Source organism: Scardinius erythrophthalmus, assembly GCF_964197995.2.
Source record: "Scardinius erythrophthalmus genome assembly, chromosome: 18".
Lineage (NCBI taxonomy): Eukaryota > Metazoa > Chordata > Actinopteri > Cypriniformes > Leuciscidae > Scardinius > Scardinius erythrophthalmus.
This window is the reverse complement of record NC_138238.1, coordinates 33,608,680-33,628,277: the sequence shown is the minus strand read 5'-3', so window position 1 is coordinate 33,628,277 and position 19,598 is coordinate 33,608,680. Positions and strand designations below refer to the sequence as shown.

The following is a 19,598-nucleotide window of genomic DNA, read 5'->3' as shown; positions in this document are numbered from 1 at the left end:
AGAGTATGAGGAGACTTAACGCTACTAGTTAAAGCACAGGATCAGGAAGCACTCACCGGATCTGTGAGCTCCAAGATGCTGGCGCGGTAAGTAAGAGGTTTGCAGTCTCGGGTGTTGTTTACCAGGCTGCAAGGTAGAAACATGGGGCCCAGGTCATCTCCGTCCAACACATCCACCGTAAGCGTAGTGGTGGCGGTGAGCCGGTCCTTTGGGTTTGGAGCTCGGTCCTGAAGGGAAACACAAACTTTGGTTTTAGGGCTGACGTTTTAATCCAACTCCAAGATTTCAAACTTACTCGCTACCCAAAAAGACTCCAGTCAAAGTCAAAATAAGACATTCTACTGACAAAATGAGAAGATTGGATATCTCGCTTAGTTTTTAAATCCCTTTCAAGTCCTACATCTTTTTCTTGTTGAATATCTTGTGAATGAAATTGGTTGGGATTTAAAGCTGTTTAGGTCTAAAAAATTCAACATACAAACAAGATTAAGATACTGAATAAAGTTCACATTAAACAGATGTGTTACCATCTTGAACCTGTTGCAAAATCTCTTTGGGAAAATCTTTTTCCCTCATGCAAAATTCTGATCATGTGGATTATAATTGAAAATGGTAAATGTGACTGCACCTTAAGACCGCATTTTTGCTTCAAAATGACAAAATAAGTATCATAAAATTAGTTTCTACAACTCTTTCCCACGATATTCCAAGACTTCAGCCTTTGTGTAGGGGACAGACTGAAATTTAAGTCCAACCAATGCCATTTAGCACCAATTAACGTTAAACTCATTACGTGTCTAAAGGCACCATTTCTGTATTGAACACAACAGCAAATGCAACTTGAGGGATTCAGAGATTTCCAGTGATTAATAGCTCCAATTTCAGTCTGTTCCTCACACAAAATTCTCATATGACTTCAGTTGTATAAACTACATGAAGCTGTTTTTTTTTTTTTTTTTTTCATTTTTCATTTTGGAGTTTGGCTGTGTAAACGACCATCCACTTTTGTTTTATAGACAAAAGAAGATTGGACACTCTGCTTAACATCTCAGTTTGTGAAAGTCTTACAGGATTGGAATGACATGAGGGACATTTTTCTTTTTTTCTTTTGTACTATATATCATCTCCTCCCGTGGAGACTTACGTTGGCCTGAATGATGACCAGGTAGCGTGTGATCTCTTCGTAATTCAGCCTCTCTCTCAGAACCACAGATCCTGACAGGGTGAGAGGGATGTCAAATGTCCTGTTTGTGGTCTGTGGAGAAGGAAAGAGTAGGTCAAAAGGGTTTCCCACACACATACACAAAGGCTCACACACTTCCAGCCTCATGAGAAATTCATCATCTATCTGCTTCAATAAGAAGAGAATGCTGATGGGACAAAACTGCTTGACTTTCAAAACCTTCTCACCCTTATTAGCAATACATACAATGCGTAACACTTTAAAAGGGACATGGAGACAGGATGTTCCTTGCTCTTTTGAAATAAAAATGTTTGATGTGTAAATGGCCACCTATCACAATTACCTAACCATGAATTAGAAAGTGAACGCAGTAGTCTTTGCATAGCTAGACCTTTGAATTTCAACATTAAATCCAATCCACATTGCAGGTTACTCTGGCCAAGAACCAACCACTTAGACGGAATAATTATTTACCTAGAAAATGTCCCGCCATACCTTGAAATCAACTTTTTTTTCCCCAGGTGAACTTATAAAATTACTGTTTAGAGCTCAATTACAGATTTCATTGCATCACATTGAGAGTGCTTTTCAGTAAACATATGCATCAGATGGTCAGTGAACAGACTGTGGGTGGTTTAAATGTGTTACTTTGAGGCTGAGACTTTAGAAATGTCACACAAAACACTTGAACTTTGTGAATAAAATATTCCTGAAATGGTTAAGTGGTGTTTAGCTCCTCTCACTCCACTCAAAGCAATAATGCTGCACTCATTAAGAAGCAATCAGAGAATGTCACAAATTTGCATGTGTAATACCACCATATTCATTTAAACGATTTGCTGAATTGTATTTGCATTTCATCGCATGCATACTTTCTGCTATATTATATTTGGTGTATTTACTGCTTTGTTTGTATATTTTCATGTTGCCAAAATGTGCTAAATTATGCTTTGTATCAATGATGCACAATGTATTCACCAATGTTTAGGTTTTGTAAGGTTGTGGAGTAAATCAATTAAAAAGAACTTGCTGGAAATTCTCTGTTACCTCTCCAGTACACCCAGACCATATAGAGAAATTAATAAACATGGAGAGAAATATAAAACTATGGCTGGCAGTAAAATAAAGTAAAATAACAAAAAATAAAAATCATATAAAAAAAAAACAAAAAAACAAAAAAAACAATTGTGATTAAACTTATAACAAAATATTTCTGACCAGTTGTTAGAAGGCAGACTAATTGAAAATTAGGTTATACTTTATGTAAAGGAGACATTGTTACAGTGTAATTACACAAACGTAAATATATTGTTACACGTTACATATGGTTACTATTGCAATAACAATAAATTTTGCATATTTGCATGCAACTAACCCTGCAACAAACATCCTAACCATAACCCTATAGTAAGTACACATAGTTAATTAGTACTCAGTACTTAAATGTACATTGTAACAAGGGCACCTTAAAATAAAGGAAAATGAACAGCATGTACTTACTATGCATTAGGTTGCTTATATTTATACAGAATTTACTGTTATTACTATAGTAAGAGTATAGTACTATATAATAGAACAAGGACACTGTAAAATAACGTGTTACTGAAAATGTATTAAAATGAATTTAATAATAGTAATCATATTTTGATGTTACTTTTATAATAAATATACATTTGTATTAATGTTATTGTTGTTGTTGATGCTGATGCTGTTGTATTTTCATATCAATGCATATTCGGTATAATACATATTCATTACTCAAATCACATTTGAAGATGTTAGCTTTAAGCTTTTTTATTATTATTATTCTAAGGACATTCTGAGCAATAAAAAAAAGAGAAAGAAAAACACGTACTGGATCTTTAGGGTTGTACCGAATGGTGTATTCAATTTGCCCGTTAGGACCATCATCAAGGTCAACAGCCCCATTGTTCCCTGTAAAACCTGAGAAGATGGTGGTTCCAACAGGCGTTAGCTGAAAAAGATAGAAACACAAGTTAAGCATATTTAACACTTTCTCAGTTGGCCACCTATCAGAATGAACGTGGTTTCATCCTTAGTTGCTACTGCCATTTCATCATCTTGTGCTTGATTCCTGGTGCTGGTAAGTTAGCGGACTGGTTTATGCTTTAAGTGTCTTGACCGTTGTGTTAAACAGCAATCCTTTGAGGGAGAGTTTGATGGATATGCTCTTATAAAGTACACAGCGCTCATTCTCTTCATGTCTTTCAGCGCATTCTGGCTTTTTTCAAAACAACTGGAACCAGAATGGTTGTGATGGTATTTAATATTTGATTTAATGGTGAGTTAATTAAATAGTATCCCATTACTATTACTAAGTATCCCATTACTATTTAGATCCGAGAAGCCCCTGCTGTGGTGCAGCTCTCAGAAGTGCAAAGAAAAAGAGGAAGTAATAGGTATGAGTCTACTGCGGAAGCTACAGGCACCTGGGAACTCAGACGTTAGTTTCTGCGCCGCTACTCTGACATTCTGACAAGACATATTACACAGAAAAAAAGACAAATTCCAGACAACAAAACTGGCAAAGAGAGTTAGGATGCTTCAGAGAGCCTTTATGATGAAAATAACCGCCATCACGATGTGAGGAAAACTCTCTGACTGCTGTCATGACGAGGTCATGTAAGGCTATCTGAACAAAGAATAATTAAACAGCCTGTTATGCATAATGAGATCCTAGAAACAAAATCCTGAGTGAATCTGACAGTGTCAAATAAAGCACAATAGAATATCTATTAGCATATGTTCCACAAAGTGCAATCAGTGAGATTTTTTTTTTTTTTTTACAGTATAGCAGACTATTTAATGCATTAAATATTAGTTGTCATTCCATATCTCCCAATAATATGTCTTAGTAATATTATATTTAAATACTTTTATGATCAAAGCTCTGCAGTTTTTAACATATAATGCAATGCAATGACTGATATATAAACAAATACACTTTCATTGAATCTACATACTTATATATATTATATATATATAAAGGTGGTTTTATAATGACTTAATACTCATCTTGAAATATTAATGACTTAATACTCATCTTGCACTCAAATTTTTGTCCAATCAATTGATCTTAATACTGAGAATGTCCTTTCTGCTCTCACAAGCAATATGTTGCTGTCAGATGGAAACCTTGTATGCCCAAATTCACTATTTTTCAAAAAAAAAAAACTGTATTTTTTAATTTTCAAACACTGTGTTGTCAAAGTAGATACTGTGGCCTTACATATGTGACCCTGGATCACAAAACCAGTCACAAGTCGCATGGGTATATTTGTGGCAATCACCAAAAATCATTAGGATATTAAAGATCATGTAAAATGTAAAGTAAAGATCATGTTCCATGAAGATATTTTGTAAATTTCCAACCGTAAATGTATAAAACATTTATTTTTGTGAGTGAATGCAGCACAATCGTGAACATAAATGGACAACTTTAAAGGTGATTTTCTCAATGTTTACATTTTTTTGCACCCTCAGATTCCAGATTTTCAAATAGTTGTATATCAGTCAAATATTGTCCTATCCTAGCAAGCCATACGTCAATGGAAAGCTTATGTATACATCTCAATTTAAAAAAAATCCTATGTGACTGTTTTTGTGGTCCAGGGTCACTATGGTTATACACTCGAGCGTGTCATTATATTAACATTTGACCAAAATTAATAGTGTAAAATAAAGTGTGACCAATAGTAATGATTTATGTAAGAAAAAAAAAACTAAAAAAAAAACTAAACACGAAATATAGAGATATGAGGTTTCTGTCCGACAGCCATGAAGAGCATGCACAGTAGCTAATCACGGTTCTTGGATCTGACATAAATAAAATGCTACAAGTAAATGTACAGGGTAGCCGTGACTAAAATGGTCATCAACAGTTGTCAGCCTGACAAATTTCAGTATAGCACAGACTCTTGTAGCTTACAGTTTAATCAATCTCAATAGCTGTAGGGCAAAAGGACATTAAGTTAGTGACATTGATCAATGAACACCTGAACTTCTCTATAACTTCACAGCATCTGCAGACACTCAATGAACACAAACAACCCTTTAGCCATTTAGAACCACTTGCAATTCAATCCACACGTCCATCAAATGCTTTTTCCCCCAACATTATTATTTACTTCACTGTCTCTCTTAAACTCAGCATACCACCAGGGTGGACTTTTATAGTGCACTCTGCAGTGCTTGTTGACTGATGGACTGAGCTGTGTTAGTCCCCCTTATCTGTGTGTCAGTCAGACGTTTCAAACTCCGGTTTAAATCAATGGCGGGCAATACAGCCTGCCGTTTTTTGAGGCCACTCAAGAGGAGGCTGCCTGCCACTGAAGCTGCCTCCTAATGAGGGAAATCTCTACTGACAGCTCTCCGGGGAACAACTCTCAATTAGCTGAAAGCCACACACTCTCCATGCAGTCAATCCAATGTGAGAAGATCTCTGGAGACCGAGGCAGCATTGCTACAGACCCACCATGACACTACGTGTTGAATGTTCTCGGAAGCTAATCAAAAATGAAGGAAAAAATAAAAATAGGGCTAATGAATGTCCAGAAAAGGACACCATTTTTAACGGGAAAGATAGAGTCTTAGAATGTGGTGTATCGTGACCGTAATGGGAGGCCCACACAAAATCTCCACCATGAAACTCCACGGAACTAGCATTACTGTCATTCACAAAGTTTTACACATCTCCGGCCCTTTGCATATCTCTTATACTGTATTTGGACTTAATAATGCATTTAGCTACCAAAATGAGATATCAGCATATTAGAATGATTTTTGAAGGATCATGTGACACTGAAGACTGTAATGATGTAATGAGTAATGATGTTGAAAATTCAGCTTTGCCATCACAGGAGTAAATTACTTTTTAAAATGTCATTTTTAATTGTAATTGTTTTTCAAAATATAACTAAATAAAAACAGCCTTGGTGAGCATAAAAGACTTCTTTCAAAAAAAAAAAAAAAAATCTATTTGTTACCTAAATTCATACAAATAAAGCGATTGAGTCACTTCAGAAAATTTGGACTGAACCGCTCAATTCATATAGATTAGTTTTACGATCTCTTTATTATCTTTTTGAAGCGTCAAAGTGTCAGTTGTGAAGCTGTCAATGGCGGGACAGAAATCTCTCAGATTTGATCAAAAAGATCTTCATTTGTGTTCCGAAGATGAACGAAAGTCTTACGGTTTTGGAACGACATGAGAGTGAGTAATTGATGACAGAATTTTCATTTTTGGGTGAACTATCCCTTCAATTATTCCAAACTTTTGACTCGTTGAATGGATCAGAATGGATGAATGTTAGCTTTTGTGATTTGGGATGCAAAAAAAAAAAAAAAAAAAAGAGGGGCAGAGTATATCACAAGAAGGTTTCAGCTAAAATTTCAATATTGTGTATGCTGAACAACGGTGTAATGGGAATTCACACAACCCTTGCTGTGGAAAAACAAAGAGAAGCTAAATAAGTCACAAAAGGTGACTGGCAGATTTACTCAGTGAGCTACAGCACTTCTGGGGTAATTACATGGCAGTCAAATACAGAGAAATGTTAACAGCTAAATGATTCAGCTCCAAAGCCCACAAGTGCAATCCATTTACCGCAAAATAACCCCGGCGTAGGTAAACCATCATACTGACACAATTCACTGGTTGAATTTCCAATTACAGCTAGCAAATGTTCAGTTTTAGCTAAGCAACTCACTTCTGCAAACTTTTAATAACGTGCGCTCCAGAATGCCAGTGACTTCGGTGTTCATGAAAAAGTCATTACAACTACAGAAGAAGAACAAAAGAAGCCCCGCTAAATAGAAACTCACCTCATTAATGGCTACATAGTATCGTGGCTGCTGAAAGCGTGGGGTGTTGTCGTTTCGATCCCGGACGACTATCCGCACTTCGTGTAGGATCACCGTGCCAACAAGCTCATTAGTACACTGAACCTGCACTACAATGGACTGAATGTAGGAGGGAGGCTAAAAGACAAAAAGAAAAGATCGAATTCAAGCAGTTCATTTGCATGGTGTGCATTCAGCAGGACGAACTAAAAATGACCATTTGCAGTCCATTATGAAGCCCATTACAAAGTGCATGCTGTGAACAACAGATTTCCCAGCTAAAAAGAAGATTTTCTTTATTTATTATTTATCATAGTTCTGATTGAACCTAAAGAAATGAATAGGTAAAGAGTGTCCAAAAGACCACTGGTTGATTTTTATTTATTTTGTATTCCAAATTATATTATCAGCCTAACAATTTTAGGATTTAAAGTGCCACTATTATGCTTATTTGAATATTACATTTCATGCAGTACATAATATAGTTGTTTGTGAAGCTTTCTGCAAAGTTTTAAAGATCAAAGTGAACCACAAAAAGCTATTGTCGTCAATTCCAGACCCACTTCCTGTTACAAACCTATGTAACAATGTAACAAATTTGATTAATGACAGCCAATGGTCTTCATTGGCTGCTCACAAACAATGTCTTCTTTGACCCGTCCTCAAACACTTCATTTGTTTCAGAGGGCTGGAAGAGTCTTTTTTTTTTTTGAGAGTTTTGTTTCTTACATGCGTTGTAAACGGTTGACCAATCGCAACAGACTGGGCCATTAGACCAATCAGAGCATAGTAGGCTCTCGGAAAGGAGTGGTTTAGAGAGACTGAATCTTCGAACTAACCATTTTCAGACTCTTTGGGAAATGAGATGATGTGCAATGCATATTATGAAAAAATGTACTGTAAGTGTTTGTTTGTTTTTACCTTGGATGCACGGTCAGAATTATTTGCCCCCTTGGTAAATATAATCAAAGATGGCTGTAAAAAAATTAATCTGCATTGTTTATCCTTTTGATATTTTATAAAATATAAATATATAAAAAACTAACCTTTTATTGAAGTAAAAGAATTGAAAGTGGGGGTAAAAAAAATCACAATATGAAATAAAGGTTTTTCTCCAAAACACATTGGGAACAATTATTTGCCCCTTTTTATTAAATACTTTTTGCATCCTCCTTTTTCCAAGATAACAGCTGCGAGTCTTCTTCTATAATGCCTGATGAGTTTGGAGAACGCCTGACAAGAGATCAGAGACCATTCCTCCATACAGAATCTCTCCAGATCCTTCAGATTCCCAGATCCATGTTGGCGCTTCTTCTCTTCAGTTCAGCTCACTCATAGGGTTCAGGTCAGGGACTGGGATGGCCATTGCAGATGCTTTGTTTTTTGCTCAGTGACCCATTTTTGTTTTGATTTTGATGGTTTTTTTGGATCACTGTCCTGTTGGAAGATCCAAACATGGCCCGTTATAAGATTTCTAGCACAGGCCGTCAGGTTTAGATTTTTTATCAGTTGGTATTTGATCGAATCCATGATACCATGTATCTGAACAAGATGTCCAGGACCTCTGGCAGAAAATTAGGCCCAGCCCTCAGAGCTGTTATCTTGGGAAAAGGAGTTTGCAAAAATTATTTAATGAAAGGGGGCAAATAATTGTTCCCAACGTGTATTAGAGAAAAACATTTATTTCATAATGTGATTTTTTAATAAAACATCAAAAGGATTAACAATTCAGATTTATTTACCTTGATAATATTTACCAAGGGGGCAAATAATTCTGACCAGCACTGTAAATCTATTGTAGGAGACCTCCAAAACAAAATTAGAAACCTTTTCAAATACTATAATTTGGGCACACATGTTTTATTGTAATGTTTAAAGGTGAAGTGTGTTCATTGCTGTATCACTAGCATTCAATGGTGGTCTCAGACTTGAATAGTAAAAGGATTTCAGATAATTACATCTCGGTCCAGAACGCGTCCGGTACTGTTGAGATACAAGCGCTGCTTGACCGGGTCCAGAATGACCCAGTGGTCATGGTTGTCCCGTAGAGATAAAGAGATGGTCCTGTCAGGGTCTTCTGCTCTCCCGTTTATCTGCATGTTTTCCACCAGAAGGGTTCCTGTAATAATAACAAACAAACATTCTTATTTGCTCACTGTTTCTTTTTCAAAACGCATTCGTGGCATATTCCTAATCATTTAATTATACTATTAAATGCAAATGCATGAATTGCTTGTTCTTGCCATATGCATGCTAATAGAATGGCACACATGCAAATATAATTAGGGACCTTTTTTTTTCAAGTGTCAGTTGTTTTTGTGTAGGAAGAAACAATAAAGCTAATTAGAGACCTAAGATGTAGAGCGGATGAACAGATGTGTTTTAATTTCCCTTCAAAATTTTTAGAATAGATCTCAATGACGTTTGCCTGCAAAGATATCAATGATATGCTATATATAAAATATAAAAAATTATATTATTGTTGACATGATCCCGGTCTGTGTTCCCGTCTTGGTTTTGTGTTTATGGACTCTTGTTTTGAAGTGTGTTCTGTTTCCCATTGTTTCATTATCTCCCCTACCTAAGTTCAGTTCAGTTGGTGTGTCTTGGTCAGGTCTCGTCTTTGTGCTTTTGTGTTTTGGATGTACTGTGTTGGATTGACGTAGTTGGAATTAAAGCCTGTCTACCTACTTCATCATCCTCGAGTGTTGAGTCTCTCCCACACAACCCGTTACAGTTAACACATAGTCAACTCATCAAAATCAAAAAGTGTACTTCTTTAAAGCATGAAAAAGGATTATTGAAAAATTTTAAACTGTCCTTCAATCTTTTCATTAGACATTAAAACATAGTGAACTTTTTACGTGTACTTAAGTGTGTTAAGAAACGTTAAGCACACTTCTTTTTCACAGGGGGTGTGTCAGAAAATGCAAACAAAAACGGTGTAGAGCAGTATCCAGGTTGTTGTGTGGGTTTAATGAGACCTCTCTGACTGCAGCAGGTAATTTAAAGCAGCTGACAGCATAAGAACACACTGCGTGAGCAACAGTAGCAGTTCACAGAGTAGAGCAGAACATCTCACGCTCACTTTAGCCTTTCATTTCAAACAGCTGTAGGACATTATTAATTCAAACTAAATCCTAGAGGAGATTCCACACTGAGTTGTTGTTTAATATTGTTTTATATGTTTGCGTCGTATTGTAAGAGACGATTTATGTTTAAAACACAGCCATAGCTAGTCGGTGCACTAAGACACATAACAGGGTAAACAAAGCACAAACCTTGAGCAATGGAAAATAAACTAATATGGTTTCATAAGTCATCTTTTCCCTGCAAGTCATCAGCTACAGTGATTGCTGCCCATAAAACAGCCTGGGAACACAATGTCATTTTAAAGGGCCAAGTGCATCTAACAGTAAGAGCACTTTAACACTATAATGCTAACATCATTTCCTTTCCTTAAGTTGCCAATAGAAATTGATGTGCTGTCCCAAATCAGCAGACTTGTGCTGCATCTGAATATGCCTACTTCCATAGCAGGCGAAAGAAACAGTATGTGAGCTGAGTAACATGTCCGAATTCATATTCATAAAACAGTAAGCGAAAAGTACCTGGATGATACTACTTCCGGCGAGATTCTGAAGTGTACACTCGATGGACACTTTACTATCCCATGAGGCCACGGGAGAAGAGTTGTGAATGGAGGTGAAACGACGCAACTGATGCCATAGGTCACATGACAATGACAACATAACAGATGTACTATGGTAGAATTGAATTCATAATACACACATTCATACTATATGGAACATACTTTTTTAATGGTTGCAAAGTGACCTGTGACTCTTCAGTTGCTTGGTGTACATTAGATGACCTCTCATTTAACTTAAAAGATAGACAGACAGACAGATAGAAATGTTGTGGTCCACTGAAAAGGATTGTGTGTTTTCTGTGCACTTCAATAGAAAAAAACAAAAGAAAAAGAAAAATATATACTCTGACAACATACTAATGATATTCCCCAGCTCGGCAAAGCACTAGAAGTGTGTTCTCTCTAGTGTGTTCTTTTCTTCCTCTCAGCGTACACCTACAGTACAGCTCTTTCACACTATTCCAGGTTACAGGTAACCGCTTCTCCTCCTCCCCCTCTCTAAAGCCCTGTCTCTCAGCATGCGGCCAGATGGTTTTCTATGTCACGCCAATGGGTGATGAACGCATTCTTGGCGAGCACTGGGATGTGGCACGCCATTCCCTCTCTCTGCTGTCTCAAACAGCGGTGTGCCTGATCCTGGATGTCCCTTGGCAGCTGTTTTGCAGCAGGCCGAAGCCCTTGCAAGCTGGCAGCACACCTGGGTGATGCTCGGCACAGTACGTTGAGTTATCTCTGTTCACACTTCAATGTGAATCCTCCTCCTTTCCTTCATTGTTCTCACTGTTCTCTCTACAGGGTTCCACCCCAGCAGAAAGCACCGTGTCCATCCAGCTCTATCATTCCTGGCCTGAAAATGTACGTCCTGTGTTCTTCTGAACTGCAGTGGTGTAAAGAGACTCCTTGGACACAGAGAATCTGACATTCTATGAATGTTTTATCACTCACATTGATAACGGTATAAAAAAGAAATGTACTGCACATTTGTTCTCATTCCCTCAGTTGGAGACCAAATGGCAGTTTTATCAGCCATTCCTGCTAAGCGGAGCCAGGCTGTTACATCCTGACCCTGATATTAAAACCCATGAATATCATCTATGTATATATTAGTAAGAATGGTTTTAACACTGATAAGGACATTTACAATTCAAACAAACTACACAGGATGGTGTTTTCATCAGATTCACAGAGAAACTGCCTGTTATTACTGACCAGTTGTTGGTTTTATAGTGTTTGAGTATTTGAACACTATATTGTATATACTGTATTAAATAAAAAATCCCAAACAATACACTTTACAAAGTAATATGAAGTTTGATGTGAAGTCAGTATTTTTACTAGTTTTACTAATTAAAAAGTTAACTTAAAGGGATAGTTCACTTTGAAATACAATTTTGGTATGTTTTAGCTTACCTGAAGGGCATCCAAGATGTAGGTGTCTTATTTTCCGCAGTAGTTTCAATTTTGATATTTTTAGTTCAAACTGTTCTTGTCTGTCAGTCATTTCATGCAGGTCTATGGTCACGGTCTCAAAGAGCATGCACAAAGTCCAAATTAAAACAATTCCCCATCGTCCAAATTAAACAATTCCCCATCGTAAGTACACATTGACGGCCTAAGACACGAAACGAGCGGTTTGTGTGAGAAAACGAACAGTATTTATATCGTTGTTATCTCTTGAACACAGCCGCGTCCAAATGATCTGAGGGCGCGGGCGGGTATAGATATATACATAGATGTTGCCTTGGCTACGGTTTCGTTCCAATGAACTGCAGTAGCAAAGGCGACATCTATGTATATATCTATACCCGCCCGCGCCCTCAGATCATTTGGACGTGTGCTGTTTTCAAGAGATAACAACGATATAAATACTGTTCGTTTTCTCACACAAACCGCTCGTTTGGAGTGGGGAATTGTTTAATTTGGACGATGGGGAATTGTTTTAATTTGGACTTTGTGCATGCTCTTTGAGACAGTGACCATAGACCTGCATTATTTGACTGACAGACAAGAATGGTTTGAGCTAAAAATATCAAAATTGAAACTACTGCGGAAAATAAGACACCTACATCTTGGATGCCCTTGAGGTAAGCTAAAACATACCAAAATTTTATTTCAAAGTGAACTATCCCTTTAATTAAGAAATTGATTTAAAAATGTGTTTTATTAAAGTTACTCAGTATTTAAGAGATTCATTTTCACATAATTTCCAATTATTTGAGTAATTATGTAAAATAAATATATATTTCATTGTAACAATTCCGCATGTGTTATTTACTATCTTTAAATTTAATACTGTTGTCACAAGATGAAGATGAGGATGAAGACGAAGGTACACATGATCCAATACGAAGTGATTTTAATAATACAATAAACTCAGGAACTGACAGAAAGTGTTACAAAGTGTGTGTGTGAAACGAAGGTTAACACACACAAACATCAACTGACAACTGAGGGTCCACAGGGAGGAACTTAAATACATGATGGTGATGAACTGAATGACGAGAGGCTGTGTCCATGAGTGGCGGGAAAATTACACAAAGGAACACATGTGATGAATGAAAACTAACTGAAAGTCCATGAAAATGACACTAAAGATGAATGAGTTCAGATAACCGTGACAAGCGTAGTGTCATATCAGCTTTATAGCCATCAGCGGCCCTATTCTCTAAGATTTTGACATCGGGTATTTAAATCTATATTGTTCAAACACTATTATTAAGAAACATTACTTGTATTGTGAAAGCTCAAAATAGTAAAGTAACCTAAAAAAATGTCATTCATTCATTCATTAAATAAATATTGTATAGTTTGGTCATTTAATAAAAAAAAAAAAACATTCTAGGTTCTTGTACAACTGGTTTAATATATTGTAAAATTAAATGCAGTTTCAAGTGTGTTTAAATGCAATTTGATTGCATTATTTTAAATGTGAAATTCAAGAGTAAAAAAAAAAACTGGCATAGCTAGTGTAGATACTAGCAGTGTTGGGGGAAGTTACTTTTAAAAGTAATGCATTACTTTACTAGTTACTTGAAAAAAGTAATCTGATAATGTAACTCACATAACATGTAATGCATTACCCTCAATACTGGATACTTGCTAGTGTTTGAAAGTTTTTTTTGGATCACCTTACATGATCAACTACTAGCATACAATTAATAATTTATTCGAGTTTGGAAAATGTTTACATTTATCAAACTACTTCTAGATGGTTCATCTGATATTTTCTCTGCACTACTGCCTTGCATTGTCGACTATCAGTACCTCTCACTCAGTGAATACGTCAAGGCTTAAACAAGGCTTAAACAGCACGTGTTAGACCTTAGTAACTAGTAACTTAGTAACACCATAAATGTACATTGAAAGAGGTTTGTAATGTACTAGCAACCATCCAGAAAACGCAACTGCCTAGCAACACCCAGGGAACCATCCATAATTGTGGTGCTGACTTTTGCACTAGCATAAAAAGTCAAATCTAGTTTTCAAACTTCTATTAGCTCACGTTCATTCTCATTATGACACATTTTGTATTCATTCAAATAATTGACATTGTAACGCTTGTGTATAGCAATATACTGTTTGTGAAGCATCCATAAAAATGTACGCAAGAATCCAGAGTTAGTTGTGACTCAACTAAACCAGTAATAACAGTCAAGATCAAAGACATACTAAACCATCTCCAAAGCTGTACATCCCAATAAAGCTGCACAGCAAACTCTGTTCTCCAATTCCCAACTTATAACAAAAACATGAAACTAAGAATTGATATTTCGTTTGCCTCTCGAGTTGTGACTGCAAGGCTTTATTTCTGAAACGTTGGAAAGCTGAAAGATTTGTCTTTTTGTGGAATAAAATGAGCAAAACATCATCCACTTCTTTGCTTCACTTAACCTAACGCATGAGAATGTTTTGTATGGGAAATCCCAGGGGAAACAATCAGGTTAAAGTTTTAAAGTTAAATACATAAATCTGGTGGACCTTGACAGCATAATTTAGAGCACCAACCCGTTTTCAGTGACCACCTAGACATTACTAAATGTACAACAGTGTTTTTAGGAAGCCAAACAATTTGAAAATAATACATTATTATTAGTAGTATTCCTAAGAAAGCAATATATTAAGATTGTGATGCAACTTCACTGTAAAATATATGTAAATAAAAAATGAATATTTCACAGTCGGAGCTTTTATTTTGGCAGAAAATCGCAGTTTCTTTAAAAACAGGTTTACAAAGTCATCTCACTACAAATCTAGTGAAATGCTGGAAATTATTTAACTGTAAAAATAAAGTGTAAACAATGCACGTTGTGTTCTCAAATACAAGTTAAAATGTAACATGCAAATATGGAGTTCATCAGAGATGGAGCCGCTCTGAGATGCTGGAAACACCATGCTTGCAAAACAAAACTTTTCTTTTGTAAAATAAAGAAAACAAACAGGATGCGCTTTCGCTTTATGCCATCTCGGTTTCCTTTTGATGAACTTGTTTGTGGAGCGCATCACAAAAATAATCCGAAACTCAGCATATTCTACTTGTCGCAGAGTTTTTGAATCCGTTAATTATTTTAAAGAAATATATTTAGCATATTTATTCCTCTTATATATATATATATATATATATATATATATATATATATATATATATATATATATATATATATATATATATATGATTTTATTCTGTTTTTCCTCCTTTCATGGAAGTGTTGTGACGATAAATCCACCTGAATCCTCATCCTGTTGTTTATGCTGCTATTTGCACATGTAAAACTCAGAGTCACAGACACTTATCCATTCTAATTTAATTTAATTTTAATTTCACATTTTGTTAATTAATGAGCTTCAGTTGTCGGTTAGAAAACAAAAGACGAAATTAGCATCCCTAGTTGATGGAACAAAGAAACTATAGGTTTGGAATGACAAGACAAAATACTGACGACACGGACAAGTTTCCACCAGCTCTTTTCACAACATGCACAAATCAAATATAGGCCATCTGTGTGTTTACTTCACTATAGCCATATATTATACAGCTAAAATTCCCTGTTGCACATTGCTGGAGCCATAAATATTGACTTGTGGAAAAATTTCTCTGTGACCACCACACTGGCTGACCCATGTCAACAATAGTCTTTATCCTCCAAACCACACAAGCAGTCTTCAAGAATTGTTAACTCTACCGTCACTTCAGTACCTTCGGCCAAACAAGATCTTACCTGAAAAGTGCACAATAAGATACCTCTCAAACTGCGAATGCATAACAGAGCATACAACAAATGTTTAGTGGAGAAATTTTGAAATGTAAGACAAAAAAAGTTTGGGATCTAGAGTTTACATTGACTAGTCGATAAGTGCATTTCTGGATGAATAGTCAGCTAGTAAAAATAAGAGACCATGCAAACTCTAGGGTTTGGTGGATGTCAGTGATGAAGTGGTTTTGGGACGAACTCTAGCTGCTGAGACAGGCTTATTTCCCCTATAAACCTATATATGGCCTGGCAGATTGTCGTTAGAAGAAATGGATGTGGGGAAGGGGGTGGTTTGGTGCCAAGCTATGCTCCACATTGAAGGGGAAACACTGAAGCTAACTGGGACTATGACCTAAATGACGTGCTGACGTAATCGATGACGCTAATTATGTAAATACTTTGATTTGCGTACAGTGTGTCACATTGTTTACGTTCATTCCCAATCCCTGTCATGTTTCACACAAAACAAGACGCACAAGCCACATTGAAATATAATCTTTAGTCTTGTGTTAGTTTAGCTTACTTACTTATCATCCAAAGAAGTTCACCCGGAGCTGCCGTTAGTGTAAGCTATGAGGCACATGGCTCAAACATACTCTGTGCACTCCAGCAGAAAGCATTTAAAGCCACTGCTGGATATTTAAAGGTTCAGTATATAATATTGACAGCTAGTGGTTGAAATGGGTACTGCAGTCCAACTGACAACACGGACGATGAACCACCATGAAAGTGGCTCAGCTTTTAGCGGTGTTCATAGCCATAGTAACTTACGCTCCTAAAATGGCTGCCAATCAGCTGTGAGCAAAGTGACACGTCTGATGCAATAAAGTCACTCCACCTGTTTATACTCCCATTAAAGATCACTATATAGCAAAATAATTTTAAAGACAAAATCGTCTGGCTTTTTGCAATGCTTATTTATAAAAATATTTTTGTATGATTTAGATGTTATGTAATTATTATACCCTTAATCCATTACACATATACAATTTTAGTTTATCAATTATTATCTTAATAATTATTTTCATCTTGCTGTGTAAAATTGTTTAAATTCTTAATATCTTTCTACCTCGTAATATTTTGCAGATAGAGAAAAGTGATTTGTGCTGCTTCTCTCGCGAGAGGTGAAACGTGGTTTCACTGTTCCACAGCATGTGATTGGCTGTTCACTATGATGTCACACCTAAACTCCTTAACTCAGGATCAAAGCCAGAGTTGACAGAGAAAGTTGATGATCAGTGTCATGACCTGATTGGAATGGTTTGGTTTTGTCAACTCGAAACAGATATAGGCTACAGCTAAAATTATCTGTTGCACATTACTGGAAAAAATATTGACGTATGGAACAATTTATCTGTCACCACAATGACTCATGTTAACAATAGTCTTTATCCTCCAAACCACGCAAGCAGTTTTTAAGAATTGTTTACCTCTACCGCCACTTCAGTACCTCTGTAACCCAAAACCAAAAAAGATCTTACCCGAAAATGTCATAATAAAATGCCTCTCAGACTGCAAATGTTACATAACAGTACATACAACAAATATGCATTGGAGAAATTTTGAAATGTACGAGAAAAAAGTTGGGAATCTAGAGTTTAAATTGATTAGTATGTAAAGTAGTATATAAACTCTAGATCCCCTATGTAAATTTCAGCTAGTGGTTGAAATGGGTACTGCAGTCGAAATTCAAAATATTGGATAGAGCTGTTTTCCCCTCCCCTCCTCCTCCTACTCCACGCTGGGCAACTTTTAAGTTGTCGGCGTGGGTAAAAATAAAAATTCTGCGGATTGATTTCCACCCCCTTAAGTGCGATTTTGCCGCTCCAACACCCCTCAGACATATGAATTTAGTGGAGAATTGATAAGATATGATGGATAAACTGATGCCTTGATTTGATTGATTTATTTAATAACAAACTGTCAACTATGATAAAACATTCTGGAGTTATGGACATCGCCATATTTAATATGTTCACGCTATGGTTACCTGAGTTAGAACAGTTTTTTAATTGTAGTGTCTGTTCTAAACTATTAACTTCTATTAATTTAACAAAATAATTTTTATTACTATAAAAAATCTAAACGACAGTGGGGGGAGGTGCCGCGGTGGACACGTGATGAAATTGGTGTGTGGCTGAACACTGTGTAACTCCGGTAACACCGACTATCACAACAAGCCTCTCCCCCTCCCCCACCATTTTAAGTAATCTTGAGTCCCCCTTGGAGAACCATTGGTATAGATAATATTCAAGACAGACTTTGAGCAGCTCAGTAGGTCTAGGAGACAAGAAAACACATTTCAAAGAAAGAAATGGATGCTGGCCCTATTAAAGATGAGGACAAAACTAATAAATCACATCGAATGCAACATACTAAGTGACATACTTGGCTGAGGCATGAGCAAATCTAATCAGCAAGCAAGGTTCGTTTTGGTCAGTTTTTTGGCTGTAATTGGACGCAGAGAGGATGATCAGAGAGCATGTGGGAATAAAAGCCAGAGGACAGCATGGTAAGATGAAGATGATTGCTGCAGTTGATGCAAGACATGTCGAATGTTGGGATATAAATGGATGTCCTTCCACCCCTCATCCTTTCAGTCAGACAACAAGTCAGTTTATTCTTAAGAGTCCTCAAAAGCCTCCAACAAATCCAACTCTACCTTGACACCAAAATCCCACACTTTTTCCAGACTTATATTGCCTAGATCAATAGTCTTTCCATCCAACCGCCTAACTGTCACTCAAACGTAGCAATAATTACCCACTGATCCAAGCATCCCACCTTTGTCATCTCACCTATATTGAAAACACTCAAGGGGATGCTAAACCAGGTTTGCCTGGTCATCCATTGAGCCACCAACTTCATCGAGTTCTGACAATTAATCTATCCAGCAAACAATGCGGTAACCTCCAACGTACACTCGATCAACACCAGGGTCCTCACCCCCAATACCTCACATTCACTGTAAACAAAAGGAGCACAAGAACAATAATGAGGTGCTAATGTAATAATGATCAATGTGTAATGGTCCTACAATGCCTTACAGGACTAAATAATGGTGAGAGGCTAAAGATGAAATCGTTCCTTTTTTCAGTGGAAGGCTATTTAGAATCATAATTCCAGCCATTTGAAGAAATTGCTGAGACAAGCGTTAAGTGAAATCGTCCTTGAGGTTACAGTTTTATTTGTTTCCTGCCATTGGAAAAATCGTTTGTTTCATTTAGATGAATTTCCCAGCAGTTGCACGGACATTCCAGAATTTGAGTACAGCGTATGAGTAGTTTCATACATAAGTCAAAAATATTTAATTAATAGATAAGTACAATCATAGCAACAACCTGAGAAATTATATATTCTATAGGGGTATAGAAGGTTTGACATCTCACAGGTTGGAATGAGTCATGCTTACATCTAAATGCTTAAAACTCCAACTGACTAACACATACACTAATTATATTTAATTCACTATTTATTTATTTTTTCAAGATTAATTCATTTAAAGATATTTAAAAACAATTCATACATACAAAGACTTGAATACACCTCTTGTTTGATAAGATTTGTTTTTGAGTGCATACTTTAAACATACCAGGATTATGCAACTTTACAAAAATCATCATACAATTCTGATAACAACCTTTGATTATTC

At 36.4% G+C, this 19,598-nt stretch overlaps 1 protein-coding gene across 4 annotated transcripts in view; it reads right to left on the bottom strand.

Annotated features, from left to right (window-relative positions):
* Positions 1-19,598, bottom strand: part of pcdh15b (protocadherin-related 15b) — a 235,274-nt gene that overhangs the window by 167,414 nt on the left and 48,262 nt on the right. For all 4 annotated transcript variants that reach the window (XM_081393091.1, XM_081393093.1, XM_081393092.1 and 1 more), the window contains 5 exons: positions 9,004-9,164; positions 7,028-7,183; positions 3,039-3,158; positions 1,145-1,255; positions 57-227 (listed from right to left, as the gene is read on the bottom strand). In XM_081393091.1, coding sequence (XP_081249217.1) covers positions 57-227; positions 1,145-1,255; positions 3,039-3,158; positions 7,028-7,183; positions 9,004-9,164 — 719 coding nt within the window. The remainder of the gene's footprint in view (positions 1-56; positions 228-1,144; positions 1,256-3,038; positions 3,159-7,027; positions 7,184-9,003; positions 9,165-19,598) is intronic.